The 22,170-nt window shown below is 41.6% G+C and overlaps 1 protein-coding gene across 1 annotated transcript in view; it reads right to left on the bottom strand.

Annotated features, from left to right (window-relative positions):
• Positions 1-22,170, bottom strand: part of PCLO (piccolo presynaptic cytomatrix protein) — a 394,902-nt gene that overhangs the window by 149,386 nt on the left and 223,346 nt on the right. Inside the window, exons 5-6 of the mRNA XM_061582318.1 lie at positions 16,072-21,076; positions 13,637-15,666 (exon numbers count right to left, since the gene is read on the bottom strand). Coding sequence (XP_061438302.1) covers positions 13,637-15,666; positions 16,072-21,076 — 7,035 coding nt within the window. The remainder of the gene's footprint in view (positions 1-13,636; positions 15,667-16,071; positions 21,077-22,170) is intronic.

The raw sequence follows: 22,170 nt of genomic DNA, 5'->3' as shown, positions 1-22,170 counted from the left end.
CATCTTCCCAAAAAGGGGCGTGTCATGAACCTGTAATGGTCATGAGTTATTAAAAATCTGCTGACAACACTTTGGCTCCAGTAAGGGACTCTGGGAGATGGTTACAGTCAGAAAAGACAAGCCTTGCCAATTTGTAAAGTTAAGTTTCATTTTTCCAGCTGAAGACGGTTAGAAGAAGCCTTAACAAGCTGCACCTGTTTATCTTTGCTGATTAGCAAGTGCCTGGCACCCAAGGTCATCCTTGGCCTATGCAGTTGGAAAACACCGTTGGGAGGGGGGCCTGAAGGCGCGAAAATGTGAGAAACATCGAGAAGAAAGTTACATCAGTCAATTCCTGATTGGTCAATTAATCTTGGACCGTTAGGATCCTTTTCCCTTAAGTATAGGGCTAGGGACCCATAGCCTTTGTTCTCTGTTCTCTGCCTATGCTGACTGGCACCAGAGTTCCAAACCTTTTCTGCCTTATGGTTCCTGGGGTTGCTTATGGGAAGGCAACCTATGTCTGGTTCCATTGCTTTATGTTGAACATCCATCTCTCTTAGGAGAGGTGCCACGCAACCAACTACCTCGTATGTAAGTAGTTAGGTGAGCTAGTTTATTATTTTCTTGTTGTGTGTATGAATTCTCTTGTAAGAACCTAAACCCCTGTTGGGTGAATGGTCTTAAAGGATTACTTGCTGCTATATGATATGTGCACTTATATATTTTAATAAAGCTACTTCTATTTAACCTGGTGTGTTCATTTGAGAGAAGGGGTGGCTCTAAATTCAGTGTTTTGACCCAATCTCAGTCACTCACTACCAAAGAGGGTTAAGAAGTTAAAAGCTTGGATTTTAAGTGTTAAACCAGAGGTGCCTGGCAAGGAGTGTAACTGTGACTCTTGCCTTTTAGGACCTTGGTTTTATATACCTTCTGGGCTCAGAGATCCCCTGGCTCTGAGTGGACCAGTATACAGGGGTGGTGGCAGCCTACCTTCTACCTTGCAGGGTTGTTGTGAGCGTACACAGCCTTGGCAAGGGTGAAGTAATAGCTTTTCGGTTCCAGTCTCATTTCCCTAAGGGTGGGGGTCTGAGCCTGATGCATGTTCCCGGGACCCTGAGGGTCGGGCGGGCATGACACCATCAACTTCTGTATGTTTTATATTTTAAGAAATGCCATTTAGTCTTGTTTTTAAATTGTCATTGCCCTTGCCCAACCTCATTATTATTATTATTATTATTTCGATTTATATACCGCCCTTAGCAAAAATAGCTCTCAGGGTGGTGAACAAACAAAGTAAAATACAATATATCATAATAAAAGACCACAAAAACATATACAAACAAACAACAAAAAACACGACAAAAACAAAATACAGCACACATTAAAGAAAATACAGATTAAAAGATTAGAAAGGTTAAGAAGATTAAAAGATTAAAATGCCTGGGAGCATAAAAAGGTCTTTACCTGGCGCCGAAAGGATAGGAGTGTAGGCGCCAGGCGTACCTCTTCGGGGAGGCTGTTCCACAACTCAGGGGCCACCACAGAAAAGGCCCTAGATCTTGTTACTACCCTCCGGGCCTCCCGATGGGTTGGTACCCGGAGGAGGGCCTTAGATTCTGAACGAAGTGAATGGGTAGGTTCGTAGCGAGAGAGGCGTTCCACAAGGTATTGAGGTCCCACGCCATGTAAGGCTTTATAGGTCAAAACCAGCACCTTGAATCTCGCCCGGAAGCAAATAGGAAGCCAGTGCAGACGCGCCAGAATAGGTGTTATATGCGAAGACCGACTGGTCCTCGTCAATAGTCTGGCAGCCGCGTTCTGCACCAGCTGAAGCTTCCGAACTGTCTTCAAGGGCAGCCCTACGTAGAGCGCATTACAGTAATCTAATCTTGAAGTTACCAGAGCATGAACAACGGAGGCGAGGTCGTCCCTGTCCAGATAGGGGTGTAGCTGGGCTACCAGACGAAGATGGTAAAATGCATTCCGTGCCACCGAGGCCACTTGGGCCTTGAGAGACAAGGAAGAGTCGAAAAGAACCCCCAAACTACGTACCTGTTCTTTCAGGGGGAGTGTAACCCCATCCAGAACAGGGTGAACATCCACCATCTGAGCAGGGAAGGCGCTCACCAACAGTGTCTCGGTCTTGTCTGGATTGAGTCTCAGTTTATTAGCTCTCATCCAGTCCATTATTGCGGTCAGGCAACGGTTCAGCACATCAACAGACTCACCTGAAGAAGATGAAAAGGAGAAATAGAGCTGCGTGTCATCAGCATATTGATGGCAACGCACTCCAAAACTCCTGATGACCACACCCAGCAGCTGCATTTAGATGTTGAAAAGCATGGGGGACAAGACCGACCCTTGGGGGACTCCACAATGGAGAGTCCATGGTGTCGAGTGATGTTCCCCAAGCACTACCTTCTGGTGACGATCCGCGAAATAGGAGCGGAACCACTGCCAAGCAGTGCCCCCAACACCCAACTCCGCGAGTCTCCCCAGAAGGATACCATGGTCGATGGTATCAAACGCCGCTGAGAGATCAAGGAGAATCAACAGAGTCACACTCCCCCTGTCCCTCTCCCGACAAAGGTCATCATACAGGGCGACCAAGGCTGTTTCAGTGCCAAAACCGGGCCTAAAACCGGATTGAAACGGATCTAGATAATCGGTTTCATCCAAGAGTGCCTGGAGCTGGCTGGCAACCACCCGTTCCAAAACCTTGCCCAAAAAAGGGACATTCGCCACCAGTCTATAGTTGTTCAAATTATCTGGGTCCAAGGAGGGTTTCTTTAAAAGAGGTCTCACTACTGCCTCCTTGAGGCTACCAGGGACTACTCCCTCCCTCAAGGAGGCATTAACCACTTCCTTGGCCCAACCGGTGGTCCCAGCCCTGCTAGCTTTCACTAGCCAAGATGGGCAAGGATCCAGAACAGACGTGGTTGCCCGAACCATTCCAAGCACCTTGTCCACTTCCTCAAGCTGCACCAACTGAAACTCATCCAATAAAGAATATTGTTATAGTGTTATACCAACTATTCAAAGAAACTAATTTTCTCTCAGTGGGCATCTATAATCAAAGCAAATTGTTCATCGGGTCTAGTTGGCCAATTTATACTGGAAGTTCAGGAGTTTGTATTCTGGTTTGAAAGAATAGTCACAGATGCTGACTGATACTGTGGAAAAAATATTAATTAAAGATCTGTGAAACAAAACTGTTATGCAATTTTTATAGCAGTATAAGTATCAAGTGATCAATAAGATATCCCTTCATTCACAACCCCCCCCCCACACACACACAAACTACCCCAAGGCCATTTATATCTGGGATGGATCTGAATTTTTCACATTCATATATCATCTTGGCCACGAACTCATTAAATCATTTTGTCTCTGCCTCAGACCCACTTCTGCAAGATGGGGGTAACAATGCTGACCAGCCTTAAGCACTGTTGTAAAGCAAGGGTGAGGAATCTTTTTTTCTATGAAGGGCCAGTGACACAGCGAAAAAAAATCTATCAAGGACCGCACACAAACAGTGGCGGGCCAGAGCCAAATGCAGTCAGAGCCAATCTGTCTCTTGTTTCTGACCCCCCTCTCTCTGCCACTCCCATTTCCTTCTCTCTTAATCTGCCTGATGGTTGCTGTTTCACCCTGCCACCATTCATAGAGACCCACCTCTGTGCCTCCACCAACTTTCTCTAGCTCAGGCTGCATACACACCATACATATGAAGCACATGACTTGCCCCAAAGAATTCTGGGAACTGAGGTTTATTAAGATTGCTGGGAAATGTAGCTCTGTGAGAGGCAAAATACAGTGCCCAGGATTTTGGGGGGGAAGCAATGTGTTTTAAATGTGCTTTGAATGTAAGCTGGAGGGGAATGGCAGAAGCTTATCCCTCTGCATGCTGAGCATCTATAGCTTCAACCCTCTGGCAGGCACAGACACAGTGAAAGAGCCCAATGCTCTCATTTGCTGGTCTTTCATGTGGGTGAGCCTTTAAGAAGTGATGCCTAACTGATTGTCCCAGAGGGGTGGAAGACCTGCTGCAGGTCACATGAAACTCATAGGCCATGTTGTTGTTGTTAGGCCACGAGCTCCCCACTAATGCTGTGAAGATTACTGACATAATGTATGTGAAACAGTTTAAACACTGAAAAAGAAGCATTGTATAAATGACGATTCCCAAATGTTCTGAAATCTGAGCTCTCATCTCTGGGTTAACTGAACTCTAATCCAATTAACTCCTCTTTCTTAACCATTTTGTCTCTGAACTTGCGTATTTAGACAAGAATATTTGGTCCAATTAAATATTATTTTGACTCTATTGTCTGTTTCTTTTCCTTTGGCACCAACATGGCTTTCTTTTGGCCTTAATGATATAGTAACGCTTTGACAATCTTCTGAAAATGGAGAGTGGAACTGCTTTGAGTTTACCAGTCTAAAATCAACTTATAAGAACATATACTAATGATGGAAATACATACATTTTCAACTCTTTTCAACCCTTTGACATATATTCTTTGCAGTCTCCCTAGAGAAACTCAATTTTGCTTATTTTGTCTTTTCCAATTTGATGGAACTAATTGATGAGGCCAGCAGGCATCTTCTCAATTACAAGAACCAGCCATGCAGTCGGAAATGCCCACACATCCCATTGCTTCTTATGTGTGTAACAGCCAAGCTTTAATATGGAGTGCAGAATAACTCATAATGGATTTTGGAATTTTTCAAACTGAGTTGCTGATTTGATTTTAGCCACCTGTCCATATACTTCCTCTTTATTGTTCTTCTATTCTCAGTCCATCTAGCTTTTGCATCTGTTAAGGAGCCTTTTTTTTTTTTTACTTATTCTTACCCACCCACCTCCAATTTCAAAATAGTAGTCAAAGATGCTGGTAAATCAAGGGCCGTTGCCATATAAAGGGAATTGGTTACAGATGGAAAGCTAAGGGAAAACTTTTCAGTACTACAGTATTATAAGTCACTCTCTGGTTATGCCATGGAATGGGACCAGAAAGAACAATGTCATCTTAGTGAAGGGACACTTCCCACAGATGGGCACTTTCAATCCCATGAGCCATGGCCAGGGGTCTTCTTCCTGCTTTCTAAATTATACAAACTGAGTAATCCCAGGGCAGACCATTTTCTCCAACACTGCTTATGGGGATTCCATCCTCATATCCTATAACACCAGCATCCCAAGTTATCTGACAACACAGGCTCATTTAGAAAACTAAGGGTAGGTTCCTGTGTAATCCTTTTCAATGGAGGTAGTTCACCCATTCAGCTTCCAATTATCTAGTTATGAGAAATCAAGCAATATACTCATGCGAGCATGACCTGCTCCTAAGTTTCATCAAGACCCTTGTAGAAAACACTATTCTGTGACTCCCATGGATGCAACAGATTTATATACTACAAATCCACGGTAATATGAGAATACAAGCTGGATCAGGTGTCGCTCCAAAATGTTCTTTTGTGTTGTGTACAGTGCAATAAGATAAATTAATATTACAATTTCCTATTTAACACCAAATATTTACTATTTATAGTAAATGGGGTGGGGAATTGGTGGTTCTCTAGATGTTGCTGCACTACAACCCCCATCAGCCTTGGCCATTGGCCATGCTGGATGGGGCTGATGGGAGTTGGCAATCTAACAACATCTGGAGGACCACAGTTTAGTTACCCCTGATTTAAAAAAATCACAATTTCAGAGAAATTTTAATTTGAATAGTTCTTGAGAATGTGAAACCCTTTTACCACTCCCTTTTTTTACAGATGGAATTCAACACCTGAACATCTTTTCTTTTCTTTTTTACTAGATCTACTACATGGCCCATCAAAACATTGTTCAGTAATTATTCATTGTTTAGCTATCTGTGTCACCATAGATATTGTACATTTCAGCAGAAACTTGCCAAGGGATGACTAAATTTTCACAAGAACAATTAAGACTTGCTCTTAATACTTTTCTTACATGTACAAACATATTTTCATCATTAAATAATTACCAACTGTCTATCAACACACCCTATAAAATGTTTTATTTCATGATATTATGCACTGTGAACAACAGACCCTTCTGGTATCACTCTGTGACTCACAATGTATTGTTCTTGTCAGGCTATGAATGCTGCAATAAATTAATAGGAATAAAAGGAAGATTCAGTGCAGAAACCACTTAAAAACATGCCACATATTCTCCAGCCATGTAGTAAACTACATGTTACTACACTTCCACAGGGATGTGGAACTATGGGGAAATAAGGCATGATAAGTTTATGGCCACAGGCAACCACCTACAACTCTGGGTGACTCTAGTTCAAAGTTCACCTCTGCTATGAGCTTATAAGGACAGGAGGACTTAGGAAAGCCTTTCTCTCAGCATTATTCCATTCCCATGACCCCCCAAGGAGAGATGGGGGTCATCTAGCTGTCCCCACTGGATTTATGTAGTTGGGCTTAACCCCCCCTACTGTGTTTCAAAAAATTCTGTGGTTGTGTGATTGTGCATTTTACTGTGCTGGAAGATAGTGTTTCTGATATAGACATACTACAAACATTTATCACATGAACTGCAATTTTAACACATAGCCCCTTTAATTTACAATGCACTCCTTTTCTATTTCACTCACTTTTTTCTGCAAGACCCCCCCCAAGTTGTCTCATATCACCAAATTACACTGAATCCTGGATGAGTCTACAAGCAGCCCACTATGGCACAAACTTAACAGTAACCCACTTCCCTGTTCCTTAGGGTAGCCAGGTCTCCAGTTTTTGCCCAGAGACTCCAGATTTTTGGGATGCTCTCTGGGTCTCTGAGTGTGTCACCATAATCTCCAAACTTTCAGCTTTCATTTTTTTAAAAATTCAGTTTCTAGGTGGTCTGGTTTAAGAGAGATACACTAAAATGGCAGTCCCCTCCCCCAACTTCTGTTAAATGAGCTCGTAGCTGGCTGATCTAATCCCACACTTTCAGGTTTGTAACCAATAACTGAAGTCAGTGTTGTGATTGACAAGGCATTTGTTGAACTCCAGGCAGTAGCTAGACCCTATTGCAAGGCCAGAAAACTGTTTTTTCCTGCTTATCTGAAAATCTCATAAATTGAGTAAGTAAATAGCTTTCAGTCTTTTTTTCTCTTGTATGCAGGAGTCCAATAAGTTTAAATTTTCCTGGGCTACTGAAGAGGGCAGTGTTTTGAACACCTTTCCAATATGAAGCTTTAATGCAATACTCGCTTTTCAGGGAATAAAACAGCAATGCTAATCCCACATACTCGGAGTAAATCCCATTGAATTCAGTAGGACTTACTTTTGAGTAGATATGGTTAGGACTGTGCTGTAAATTAATGGGACTTCTGAGTGAACATAGCAAAGAACTGTGTTTGTGTTGTAAAACTTTCTCTTCCTCTCCAATCCTATTTTTAAAGCAATTAGGCAGGTCTTACATAGGTATCACTGCTTTTATTATGTAGGAAACTAATACTGATTTTGTTTCTTTAAAAAAAGATTCTGCAATGATCAACCGGTTTTGACAATAAACTATTATATGGGGTGTATGTATATTTACATCTCCAGTGTGTGTGTATATATGAAGGCTTTCCAACAACCCTGTGAGGCAGGGTTGCCGACTGGACATGAAGGCAACTCACAATAAGAAATAAATCTCTTTAAAGTCCAATAACCATAAAAACAAGTATAAACAGTTGCAAAACAGCTTAAACAGGATTCCGAATTTTGGGATGGGTGAGTGAAGTTTCTTATCACTTGAACTACAGTTCTCATGATTCTGTGGTGTGAATCATGTGCTTCATATGTGTGTTGAATGTGCTTTAAATGAATGGTGTGGATCTGCACTAGGTATGATGTGCATTCATTTGTGAATTGAAAAGAACAATTTTAAAAGATACTTTTTTAAACATTCAAATTAATAAAACCAACGAGTTAAAAACAGATAAAAGAACACAATAGATTCTACATGCCTGGGTAGGCTTGCCTAAACAAAATGCTTTTAGCAGGTGCTGAAAAGAGTACAATGAAGGTGTCTGCCTAACGTCAATAGGCAGGGAGTTCCAAAGCATAGGTGCTGCCACACTAAAGGACTGATTTCTTACAACAGCAGAACAAGTACTATGTGGAACCCATAGCATGGAAAGCACACCTTGAACTTGGCCTGGTAGCAAATCAGCAACCAGTGCAGAGGTATTATGTGCTGATAGGGTCTCACTCATGTCAGCAATTGTGCAATGACATTCTGCACTAACAGCAGCGCCCGGGACAGGTTGTGCTGCATGGGGATTTCTGTGACCTTGGCTGACTGGCTGCCAGGATTTGTTAGTTTTGGCTTTTGGTTACGAATCCTGACTGGTTGTGGGATGCTGAGTTTTTTTGCCTTAGTCAAAGGAATCTTGTTGTAGTTGGTATGTGATTGCATTTAGGAAATCATCACTGTCTTTTATTTTTCTATCTGCATTTCATTTACCTTTAACCTCACTCCCTTACATCCATAGAAGCAACAACAGTGGTTCCATGCGCCCAGCAAAATCCCCTTAAACCCACTAATAATGCACCTTGTTGGTTGCATGATGGTTTGTTTCTTGCCCAATAGTGGTAAAAGAGAATTCACATATTTGGAAGTGTGGTTGTAATTGTTGTTGTTCCCAAGCTGCTGTCTGTGAAGGTAGACCAAACCATGTGTGTTTTCTCTCTGTCAATTATTACTCACTAGAATTGGGTTGGCTGTCAAAGTGAGTTTATAGTGGCCCACATGGTAAAGAGAAAGGGGTAGAGAAACTCTTGGTATCATTTCTCATACCTCTTTCTGAAGTGAAGGATCAAATCTGTGAAGAAGTTTGGAGCAACCATGTTAAAAGATTGGGGCAGGACATTCCAGGCAGGGGGTTGCCAACCCTGCTTGGTTAGGGATATCTTTGCAGAGGATTCCCAGTCAACAGCACAATCCAAACTATATCTATATCAGAAGTAAGTCCTATCGAGTTCTATGGGGCTTAGTTCCTTAGTAAGTGTGTTTAAAATTGCAGCCCTTCAGGGGCATCCATCTTTACTCGTGAGTGCTCCCATCTAACATCTCCATCACGCTAGGCTCCCTTCTTCCTACAGTGGCCTTCTGGTAACTGGCCTGGCCTGAGGGCACTTAAACCCTTCTTGCCAGAAGCAAATAGGCTAGATTAAATACTCCTTACCCAGGCTCCATCTTTTAGGTAAGATTTTCTATCTTAATTTCCATTCAGAGAAATGTTTTTGTTTGAATTATATGCTCCAAGCAACTGTGGTTGATGCTTAATGTATCATGTTTAATGACATGACTAGGGCCCTCCCCTGTGACATTATAAGGCCCTCCCCTGAAATCTCAGGGTTTGGGATACTTCTGACCTGGGAACCCTACTATTCCTACCTACCTTCAAAACGAATGGCTGATGTATTGGTTCTAAAAAACAACCAGGAAAACAAAAGGACAATAACATAAACTCCCAACAGATGTGATGCTAATTGTGTGAAAGCAATGAAATGCATTTTTCCCAAATGTAAATAGCCATTGTAGAGTGGGATATGGTAGAGGATCACAATGGCAGCAAACGGAGGCTTAACCTGTTCTCTCTATGGTAGGATCCTGATGACAACCCCCCTCTCCAGCTGCTAATGGCACTTGTGGAGGCTTCTCTCCTGGGGCAATTAGCAGTTCCAAGGATGGGGGAAGATTTTCATTGACATCATAGAATAAGGATTAAAATTCTCTCCCCATATGCAGAGGTTCTGATTCTGTATGTGCACGTGAGTTGCTTCCACAGTTAAAATTGTGTTTAGTTTGTGCCTTATTGCTCTGAATTAGTCAGGAAGGGATATATTTGAATGATTTTGTTTAGTTTGATTTTAAAGTTTTGGCTTTGTAAACATTTCAGTGTGCCAAATGTTTTCAGGATGACCAGGGAAACAAACCTAATAATAATATGTGACAATCAGGTCATACTTAGGTACACTGAAGTCCTATTCATTTCTTCATTTCACTGGGAGAGTTAAGAAAATGCTCACGTCTTCCACACTGAAATCAATGAGACCTAAAAATAATTAACTTTGGTTGGATTGAGCTTTTAACATTTTAAAACACTCACAAAACTGGGCAATGCATGTGGATCTCTAGATGTGTGGTCACTATCAGGCCAGTGGCATCTCTGTATTACAATGGAGCTATGGTTTATACAATTTTGATATTAGAATCTGTGGTCTCAGTGACACTCTCATAATATTTATGTTAATGATATAAGGCATGAATAATTTTACTCCAATTCTATAGGCAGGGGTGTAGCCATCGAGGGTCTTGGGAGTCTTACTTTTTTGGAGCAAGGTCCCAGCAGGGTACCTATGTCTCCAGATTCCTTCAGAGCATCAGCATGAAAGAGGAATATGCTAGCCACTGAGAAGAGTTTTCTAACTTGCTTCCTTGTCCTTTCCTGCTGATTGGAAAGAAGGTGAGCAGCCACGGAGAAGACTCTTTTCAGTAGCTAACACTCTGCCTTTTCATGCTAACTGGCTCTTGTTGCTGTGGAGGAAGGCATTAACAAGGATCTCATTCTCAACACAGCAGCAAAAGAAAAAGGGGGGAGGGTGTGTGGCTGTGACTATCATGAAGAGACCCCACACTTCTGAATTGGCCACTACATGACTATCTATAAGTCATGTTTGCTGTCAAACGCTGTTTGAAACATGATTAAAGAAGCTTTTCTATTTCTGTCTGTTGGGTTGGGATACAGACCTGACAACATTTTTTCCCCCTAAGGAGTGGTGTGGGGGACACAACAACGGGGCTCTTTCTCTGAACACACTATAACAGAGGAAATACATGGGGTCACCTAGTAAAAGTCCATGCTGTGATTGCTTCTCACACCAGTGTTGCTCCTTCTGGGAACTTGAGCAACACTGGTGTGGAAAGATGTGGTGTGAATTCCTTCCATGTGACCTCCGTGATTGAGAAACTATCCTTACAAAAGGGGGAAAAAACATTCCCTGAAAATTTACTATTCAATCAGATTGTTAACAAAGATTTACAGAACACTTTTATTGTTTAAACTAAAGGACTGGAGAACAGAAAATACAGTGTTTGCAGCTGCAGGAAGGAAGCAGAGACATCCACTATTGACAACTGCTGGGTTCTTTTGTGTAAATATTCCTTAGACAGAGGCCATTGCTTGTATTTAGTGTATAAAGACTTGTATGTTGTCTTTAATAGAATCACAAAGGTAAGTATTGTGGCTTAGATATAACTGAATAATATTAACTATAGAGGCTTGTTCTTGATCAAGCCTCTTGATACTTCTACTAAATTGACAGAGATTATTATTGTTGTTGTTTTTATGATTATTTACCTACTCTTCACCCTATGGTCCCACGATGGGTTTTAACACATCATAAAATACATCATTAAAGCAATCAACAACAATTTAAAATCACAACATTGCACAAAAAAGGGAAGTTATGCAAGTCTATCCTCATACCTTTCCTATTCAACTTTCACGTTAACTGTATATATTAGATTCACTAATAGGCAAAAAAAAAAATTTGCAGTTTAAGAACATATGTATAGCCAACATATTTCTACCAAACATTAAAAAGTGGGGAAACCGGGCAGCTATAGTGAATGCACCGGGGAGCAGGAGACCTGACCACTCTGAGACATTGCATTGCCCTACAAATTTGTAAAAATACAAACACAAAAATACAAACACAAACACAGAGTTGTTAGGAGATGCCTTATTTTCCTCACAGAGCTACAATCACCAGAATTCACTGGGAAGAGGAGCTGATTATTAAACCACTCTGGCCACTGGAGCTCTGTCAGGGGAATAGGAGTCTCTTAAAAACTCTCAGCACAAACTACATTTCCCAGGATTCTTTAAGGGAAGCCCTAACTGTTTAAAGTGGAATAAATGGCTGGTATGGGTGTGGCCTCCTAATTAGCCAAGCTAAACAGCTGTTAGTCTGCCTTTTAGAACACCGACAGTTGGTTCTTACTAAACATGCTTGTGCTGTCATAGACTCCATTGATTTTCTTAAATTAATTAAAAATCAGCCATGCATTTTTTTTTAACTTTTAAACTGCAGAAGATGGAAGTCAGAGTATGAGGCGAGAAGCAGGATTACAAGTACTTTGTGAACATGGCTGATTTTTAATTAATTTCAACAAATCAGGAGACCACAGACAGAAAAAAGTCCAACAGGGGTCTGGATTTTTTTTACTCATGTTTCAGACTGTCAAGACTGGATTCTCTCTGAATGTTTTGTGTATCCCCATGAAAACTTAGAGGGTTGTTAAGCAAGCGTTTCTGAATTCTGGACTGTAAGTTTTGTAAGAGTTTGTTTTGAAATTAGCTTGTAGGAAGCAGCAGAATGGCATGGGGGTATTTTCAATTTAACATGGCAGAATGCAAAAAATCCATGCTGGCTATATAATAAGTAAAAAATAAATGTGTATCTGGAAGATTGAAGATTAGCTCATTATTTGCTGTACTGCCCATTACATAGCATTTATTGAGTCATCAGTCTAGGCACCTTTCTGAAAATGATGCATATTTTTCAGCTTAATTTTCATTAGACAGGAACAATCTGTTTATAACTGTCAAAGTAGCCAGATTTTTCAAAGAGGTGGTAGGAATATATATGACTACTCTGGAGAGACAGGTGACCATATGTAAAGATGACCAATAATAGCGTAAAGTATTACTGATACATATGTGGTCATCTGAATACACTACATCTTTGTATACCTTTATAAATGGCTTGATGTGAAGTACTAAACATGTGGTCTACCCTTTCTAGTTATGACATAACAAGATAAAGAGAACAGTAACATAAGGGATTAGCCATCTGAAGGTCAAAAACAAAGTGGAAGGTCACAAAACCCACACAAGCACTCATTTCCTAACACAGCAGTTCCCTACCTTCCCCCCATGGACCACTTGAAAACTGCTGAGGATCTTGGTAGACCACTTAATGATTCTTCTGCCTGTTGTAGTGATTGTAATGTGTGCTGTGTTAGAGGTTGTATGATTTTTAATTGTAATTTTAATACAGGCACGCTGTGGACCGCCTGAATTAAGCTGGTGGACCACTGATGGTCCATGGACCACAGATTGAAAATCCCTGACCTAACAAATGTTTAGAGACTGCACTTAATTACTGGCCCTATCATCACATGCACATAAGCAGAAAAAAGGTCATGAAAGAATTCAATTCCCTAGCAAATAACCACCCTTCCTTGATGGAAGTCATGGATTTGTGTGCACTCCAGGCTACTAAAGTACAGTCTGGATTTCTGAAAGAAAATACATGAAAATAACATAAATACACTAGTAAATCCTTTTCCAGCATTAAACACTATAAACATTGCAATAAACTCTCATTTAAGCACCCCTTTCTATTTTGAAGCAGCACCATGCTGTACCTTCTTTGCTGTTCCAATTTTTTTAAAACATGAACATCTCCTATCAGATTTTAAACAAACCAGAGCTTCATTTCCAGAAATGCCCATTAAACTGTTCACATACTCTGATCATGTAAATGAAACAATGCTGGTTGTAATATGCAGAAGGTCACCCAAAGCAAGCATATATCTTGAAGAAAGAAGAGCTCTTACCAAAAAACCATCAGTGTACTGGAAATGGGCTCTGGTGGGGTCTTCGGCTGTTGGGCTCAGAGGCTTAGGGTCAGACAAAGAGCGCTGCATCAGCTTGGTGGACTTTGGGCTCAGCTGAGGAATCTTGGTGACATCAGTATGCAGAATCTTCTGAGGACTAATGTCTTCAGGAATAGGTTTTTCATATGGTACAAAGGCTGACTCTATAACTGCAGCTGGAGATACAGGTGAGATGGGGGAATAAAGGACTTTGGGTGATTTGGGAGGGGAAGGGGCCACTTGAAGCGTGGGTTCTGGTCGGAGATGTGAAGAATAACCTATTTCTAATGGTGTTGGGCGCTTTTTATCTTTCTGAGGAGAGGTGGCTGTCAGGTATTGGGGGCTTTGGGTGTCTGAATCTGTTTCTGTCTGACATCCCAAACTTCCTCCTTTGTACGTCTTTTCTGGAGCTGAAATATGTTTTATGATTTCTATCTTTGCATCTACCTGGGCCCTTACTGAAGGGGTCCGTATTGTCCCTACTGGCTCTGTTTGTACAGAAATCTCTGCCACTGTCTGCACTGCAATACTGGATACTTGGGGAAATGGCTTAGCCTTGTCCACCTCAGTGGTACCTTCATATTTCCCAACACGGGTTTTTCTTCTTGATCTGTTGATAGGACCCCATTCATCTTGGTCCTCATCATCTGTCTGAACACTTGTATCAACACTCTTTTTAGTTCTCCTCCTCCTGTCTGTGTAGCCCACATCTGCACTGTCCTCTTCATCAGTTTGAACACCACTCTCCACTATTTTTTTAAGACACCTAGGCTCTTCTTCCAAGGTTTCATCAAGTTCCTCATATGGGCCACGCAGCTTTGGCATGGAGCTCCTCTTTTTCAACTGTTTTTCCTCTCTGACATCAATGTCTTTAAGAGACATCTCTGAAACTGAACTTAGCAGGCCAGGCCTGGGAATGTACTGAGATGCACCATCTGATTGAACTGTGTACCAGGCTTGGCTTTGTGGAATTTCAATTCCCAGTACAGCAGAAGCAGTGGTAGTGGCTTCATCACCAGCCCAAAACTGGCCATTGGCAGCAGCAGCAGCAGCAGCAGCAGCAGCATACTGACCTTCAAGAATGACTTGATCTGCGGTTGTCTGTGGGGACACAGTTCCAGAAGGATCATAATTATACTGATAGATCTGGTGGATTTTTTGCTCTTCCAAGTGCTGGTGGAGCTGCTGCTGAAGTTGCTGGATTTGTTCAATATGCAGTTGCTGCTGGGCTAATGTTTCTTGTCTCATCATGAATTGAGCCTGCCTCTCTTCTTCTTGCTGATATAGGAGGTGGTGCTTCATAGAATGCAATTCCTCAAGCTTTTTTTGCACCATGAACTGCTCTTGTTCTCTGAACCTTTGAATTTCTTGACGTTCCCACTCTAGCTCCTCTGCAAAACGCTGCTGCTGCAGTTTTTCAAGCTCCAGAAGCTCACGTTCTAAGTCAAGGTGCTGCTGTTTGCCTTCTTCAGGGGCAATTAGGGGTGTAGCTTCATCCTCAATTACGTCCACAAAAGCTTCAGAAGCTGCAGTGAAGACAGGCATCAAGTTGGCTGGTTCACTAGCAATGGCTTCCATAGAAAGAGGTTGTAACACTGGGTCAATGTCAATGCCAGTAATTGCACCATCTTTTTCAGCGGCTACAGTTGTCAAGAAATTATATGACCTTGGAAGTGCCTGGCTATGTTGTAAGTTTGACAAAGAGGGCATTGTGTCAACTGTCTGAAGAGCATTTAGGTCTCTAACTGAAGTACTAAAAATAGAGCCAGGCTGTGTGGTGATAGCAAATGTAGATGGGATTGGAGTTGCAACTGATGAATAAACAACCCCATTACATGATCTTAAAACGCTCCCAATGCCATAAGAGGATCCTATAGATGGTACCATTCTTGCTTGGGAATACTGAGGTGCATTGATTCCAATGCCAGAAATCACGTGCCGAGTCTCTGGGTAAGGACCAGTAATCTTGCTTGAGTAATCCACAATTTCACCTGAAATTACAGGGCAGAGTTACAGTCCAGTCTTTCAAAACAAAGCTGTTTTTGTGGATTCTGAAAGCCATCCAATAAAGATGAGTTAAATGAGCAGAAGAGCAGGGGAGAACTGCATGCAAATCTTCATTTTAATGATCTACTTTAGCTGTGCAGGGGGAGGGGAAAAAAGCATTTTCTGAACATGCAGGCACATGCAGGTACCTCTTAGTGCAAAACAATTATGTAAAATGAAGAAACAAAAAATACATGTAGAAATTCCAGAAGAGTTTGCCATACCGTCCAACAGAAAGTTTAACAAAATGTGGAAGAAAAAATAGAAAATAAAAATAATTCATCCTGAAATGAGATGAGCAACACCATTACTATATTTCAATGAGAGATCTGATGCCTTGTCATACTGACCTGTTGTTACTCTGCCAGAAGTTAAGTCTACTGCTACATCAGTTGCCTCAACTTGATACTCAAAGGTATTCTTGCTTTTGTACAGAAAAAGTCCAGCTTCTGATAAATTAGTATCTGACATAGAAGGCTTCATACCGCCAATTCCTTTATAACCATAGGGCCCTGAACGGTCATACTGATAGTGATCATCTCTGTAACCAAAACGATCTTCAGGTAGTGTTGTAGCAGGAGCTTGAGCTGTGCAGCTCCTGCCAAATGGTAACTTGTAAATAACATCACAACAAACAGCCCTTCTGCCTGGAGTCAGGTCCACAGGTTTTTCATCGTCTTCTATTACAGTGGTGACAATTCCTGAAGTTGCTTCATCCACTGTCACCATGGTTCTGTGGGATTTTGTGGTGCTGAGATCAACTACTCCACTCTCCATTAGTTCATGAGTAGTGGACACATCAGTCCAACCATTGGTTACACCCACAGGAGATGTAGGAACAAGCTTTGCAGAGGCCCATGTGACTGCATGTGCCGGAGTACCCAAGGATAAATTTATTGGCACCTCATCTCTATCTGCAGAGAGTGCCTGGATGCCAGTTACTCTAGGTCCAGGCTCAAAATGTTTTGATGATGTTAGCTGCAGTGGAGTTGCCAATGCATGCCCCAGATCTGCAAGACTTTCTGTACTTGTACTATAACTTACAGTAGCTGTGCAGGTCACTACTGTAATTGTTTCAGTGACTGAAGCTAAAGAGGTACCAGCTGTTGATGCAGTGCTGAGATTTATGATAGCTGGTTGAACAGAGCTTACTGGCTGACCAGATGTGTCACTTGCCACAATTTGCCTTCTCACATCTGTGGCAGGAGCAGATAGGTCCATACAGCTATCTGTCCTTTCAGTGTCCATTTTGGTCAAGGTGCGAAGATCAATAACATCACCAAAGACATGGAATCTCCCATTCTCTCTATATACTGGTGGTTCTATTATATGTGCTGGCTCTGGGGGTATAGTTATGGAAACACAACCCAATCCAGCATTTTTTACCAAAGACACAGTAGTCCTGGCAACCTGCGTTGTTATTAATTCTGTTGCTGAACTAGGGACTATCTCATAAATGGATCGTGCAGTGACAGGAATGGATGAAATAGTTTGCAAAGCATGTGGGACACATTTGCTTTGATCACTTATGCTTTGCATTTGCAGTGCAGTCAAAGATGGAGTGAAGAATGATTGCGCGCTCTGCAGACCCTGTTCTTTAGGGGGTGATCCTGAAGGCCAACTGGTAATTGCCTGGCTTGCAGTAGATTCTGTTGGAGTTCCAGGCTCAGAGGGCAATGTGATAACAACATAGGTTTCCCCTGAAGATTTGGACAATCTTGGGGAAGATTTATTAGAATGTGGAGACAATGGGGAAGTAGGGGATGCCAACTTATACTCTGCAGGGGAAACCAAGTTTAAAGTCATACTGCTGGTTAAAGACAAACCTGCTGGTTTTGGTTGTGTTTCTGCTGGTTTATGAACAGTTGTTGGTAGCTGAGGAACGGATGGTTTGGGAGCAATAGGAGGCTTTATTAGTTCAGCAGGTCTGTGAGTGAACACAAGTCCTGCTGGAATTGAAGCTGGTTTGGGAGGAACAGGAGGAGGTGTTGATGTGTATGTTTTTGTGACACGTGGCCCAGTGGTTTTTATAGCAGTTGCTGCCTCTGCTGTTTTGACACTGTTGACAGATAGTACTAGGGTGGGAGTTGTTTCTGGAGCCTTAGCCAGTGGTTTCTTTTTAGGATAAATAGCTGGCTTGGGCAGAATAGGTGGGGGAGGTGGGGGAGGAGGAGGGGGAGGTGGCAGAGATGGCTGAGCAGCAGAGTCAAAAGAAGAGCTTTTGTAAAATAAGAATGTTCGGGATGTAACAGCAGGAATTGGAGAAACTGAAGATGGCAACATGGATGCAGTAACAGAGGATGATACTGGTGCTGGCTCTTTAACTGGAGCTGTACAAGCAAATGTCTGTTCAGATGTAGCATCTGCTAAAGCTTTTCTTGTTATGATAATAGGAGCTCTTGCCTGGTTGTCTTCATAATGCCCCTTCACAACATCAAACTTTGCTGCATCTTTTATAGCTTTTTCTTCTTCTGGTAGGAAGATGTCCAAGGCACCATAAACAAGGGGCTTGGGTTTTGTTTCTACAGATGCCGATACAAAGGAGTCGATTTCAGGCATGGAAACCACAACCTGATCTACATGCATTATATCTTTGGCTACAAGGGTCTCCTTAGCAGGTAACACAACATCAGAGTACCCTTTTGTGGAACTTACAGGAACTTGGGTCACTGAGCTGGTCCCTTCTGAATCTGGTAATTTGCTAATAGCATCCACTGTTTCTATGTAACCTGAAACTATGCCATCTGCTCCAGTCACAGGTGAAGAACTACCAGTGGTGTAAATTGAAGATGTGGACGATGTAAGGGAAGATGTATCAGATGGTATAATGGATGTGGCACTTTCTAAGTCCTCTGAGTATGTCAATATGGATGTCTCATGGGAAATTATTTCTTTGATCTCCCGGGCATAATCTGTAAGATACTCATCTTCTATTTCTTCAGTTGTAAAGTGCTGAGTAATTTTAACATCTGGAATAGGAAGCACTGAAGAGGTTACTGAAGGTATGTCTGAACTCGGTGAACCAGTGCTTGATGTCATTGATGTGCTATCTATTGCCTCTCCGGATGTACTTGTTTTTGTATCTGAGACAGAAATTAATTCAGGAGATGGCTGGGTAGGACTGGAGCCTGGGGTCAACTGCATTTTTTGTCGCTTCATAAGTTCTTCATAAGCAGCATCTGCATCCAATAGATCTTTTTCATCACTTGAAGTAGGTGCCACACTGTCCAGCACAATTATCTCATGACTTTCTGGCATGATATAAGAGCTAGTCACAATGTCTTCTTGATGCATAACTGAACACAAAGACTCTATCCTATAATAATCTTTTTGTAAATTGATAGGTTTTTGCATAGGTTCTCCATATATCTGTTCTGGAGGCTTTGTTGTTTTCTCTTTGTCTTTCATTCGACTAAATTCATCACACTCATCCTGTCTTGTCAAGAGGCTAGCCTCCATAGCCCCATTGTAAGCATCTTCTACCAAAGATTCATAAATATAGTCCTCTATTAGCATGCCACCATATAAGGGCTCTTTCTCAAACACTTCGTCTTTTTCATTTTCATCTTGAAGTGGCTTCGTTTTGTGGGACGTGTGCAGAATTTCTTCATATACTTCTTCAGCACTTCTTAAAGTCTTTTGACCGCTCTCTTCTTGGACAAACCCAACTGGCTGCTCTTCTGTAGGAGAATATAAAGAGACAGCGGTAGGCAATTTGTAAACCTTCTGCACTTCTATTATCTTTTCTGGACTGATTTCAAAAGCTTCAGGGTCTGATTCAATGCTTGGTGAATATTCAGAACAGGAAGATCGATGCAGTTCTTCCATTTCTGCTGCCTGACGCAATTCTTCTGTTGGAGAAGCGTCCTCAATGGGAGAAAGATTACTTGGTGGTGTCTTTGGCCGCTCTCGTCTCCTCTGCGCTCTGAGTTCATCCTTGTCTTTTTTAGATTTTTTGCTGGAGCTCTTCCGTTGCTCGAGCTCACGCTGTTTCTCCTGCTCTTTTAGCAGTTCCTCCTCCTCTCTAAGCTCCTCTTCTTCAGAAGAATCTTCAATAGTTGGAAGAAGAGGACCATGTGTACGATGTCTGGCTTTGCGATGCTGTTTACTTTCTCCACCCATTTTTTTGTGACTGGGACTGCTGTCACTGTCTTCATCAAGGGATGACACTGATGTAGGAGATGTGCCTGGAGTGAAACTGGAGGCATGCAAACTAGAAGATCCTTCTCCTCTTGACCTGTCCTCTGGTGAATCTGTAAGGCTTTCCATCTCTAATTCCGGTTCTTCATCAAAATATAGACTTCTCTTTGGTTCTTCAGATTCTTCAGAATATTTATTTGTTATTGTGCTGTTAAGTTCTATTGTTTTGAAACGCCGAAGACCTCCTCCTCCTCCACTTACGTTGATTTCTTCACTGTCTTGACTTTTTGTTTCCCTGTATTTTGGTTCTGGACTTTCATCAAAGGTCTCGTCATCGTCATCATGCCAGGAATGGCGTCTGCCAGGATCCTCTTCATAACCTGTGCTACTTTTGCGTGTCATCCTCTTATGTTTTCCAGCTATTGCTTTTTTACTCTTCACTTCTTCCTTCTTGTGATTTTCGTTTGTATTGATTTCTTTCAGCTGATTCCTAATGAATTCATCATCTTCAGAACCTGAAGCATCTTCATCAGCACTCATCTCCATGATCTGTTTTCGAATGAAGTCTTCATCATCACCTGAGCCTGCGCTGTCTTCTGGTTTATATTCATCGCTGCTTGAAGACCCAACACTAGTCCGCCTTTTTCTCCGTGGAACAGGCGAATTCTCACTTTCACTGCTATCTTCGACAGAGTCATAGCACTGCCTTCTTGATGTTGCATCTTCTGTTGCCTCTGCCTTCTGTTTGTACGCCCTCCGAGAAGGTACGCTTTGTTTACTGCCTTCTGCAGGATCTCCTCCACCTTTTTCTTGAATATTTGGTTTTGCTAAATCCTCATCAGAACTGTATTCTGGTGTAATAGGTGGAGGCTTTGTTTTATGTGGATCTTTTGCCTGTTCACTATAAACACTGTAAAGATCTTTGGTCTTTCCAGACTTCTCTTCAACAAGGGAACTTGCTTGAGCTTCCAAAATTGACAAGACAGTGCTTTCCAGCTTAGCAAGATCAGAAGGACTGGTTGGGGTGCTTTCCTGAGAAACAGTTTCTTTTTTGCATGTTTCTTTCAGTATATCCTTTTCATCACTTTGAATAAGACTGGGAATTTCACCAAGTGAACTTGAGATCCCATCAGATGAGTATCCAGTGTCACTTAGACCTTGTGGACTTTTTTGTTGTTGTGAGCTTGATGTGTCTGATTTGTCATCTTCTTTTTCCTGAAATGCATACAGACACATGTTAAGATTCAGATTCAGGTAATTAAAAATAATATTACTCATCAAGAGCATTACTGATATCTATGAGGATTATGATAAAAACATTCTATTAACAAAAACAGTTAGGTTAAAGTATTAAACTAAAAATGGGTACAGAACACTACTGTTGTTATCTAACTATATTCAAACACAAAAATGCCAATTGACTTTTCCAATTAAATGTATTATGCTTTGTTTAATAACTCAACTGAAACTTATTTTGACATGATTTTATGTAGTGAAAATAGGAAAATAATTTAGTTTCAAGATTTTTCCAAAATACTTGGTGATGGCCACTAACTTGGATAGCTTTAAAAGGGGTTTAGACAAGTTCGTGGAGACGGCCATATACTACTACTTCCAGTGTCGGAGGCAGTATGCCTTTAAATACTAGTTGCTGGGAATCACAAGTGAGAAGAGTGCTGTTGCGCTCATGCCCTGCTTGTGGTCTTCCCATAGGCATCTGGTACGCCACGGTGAGAACAGGAGTCTGGACTAGATGGGCCTGCGGTCTGATCCAGCAGGGCTATTTTTATATTCTTACTTTTGAAACTGTAATATTGCATGTTTTCTTGGAAATAAGCCCCACTATATCCAATGGGGCTTACTCCCTAGTAAGTGTATTTGAGATTAAAACCGTAACTAGATCCATCTGGATATGGTCAGTGCAAGGATTTTTGTATGAATTTTAGAGGCAATAGAAATATTGTAGCTTTATAGGAAAATCTGTTAGGCCTGGCACGGTGCAGTAAAGACAGGCTGGACATTGAAAACCTGTGGTCAAATACACTTCAACCATGAAATACACTGGGTGGCTGTGGGCAACTTATTGCCTTGTAACTTACCCTACCTAAAAAGTTGGTTGTAACAATAAAGTGAGATAAGGATATGTACTATAACCTAATCTAATATTTAGACCATTTTAAAGGTAGAATCTCCTTTCAAGTACCAAGGTTCTTGTACTGATGGATGCAGAAGTTTTCTTGACAACATGAGAACAGTTGCTGGGAAAGATTAAAATAAGCACAGACAGTGCTTCGGGTGGTCACTTCACA

The sequence above is a fragment of the Rhineura floridana genome, chromosome 8 (assembly GCF_030035675.1).
Source record: "Rhineura floridana isolate rRhiFlo1 chromosome 8, rRhiFlo1.hap2, whole genome shotgun sequence".
Classification (NCBI taxonomy): Eukaryota; Metazoa; Chordata; class Lepidosauria; order Squamata; family Rhineuridae; genus Rhineura; species Rhineura floridana.
The sequence above is the reverse complement of the archived record's forward strand: the minus strand, read 5'-3'. Positions and strand labels throughout refer to the sequence as shown.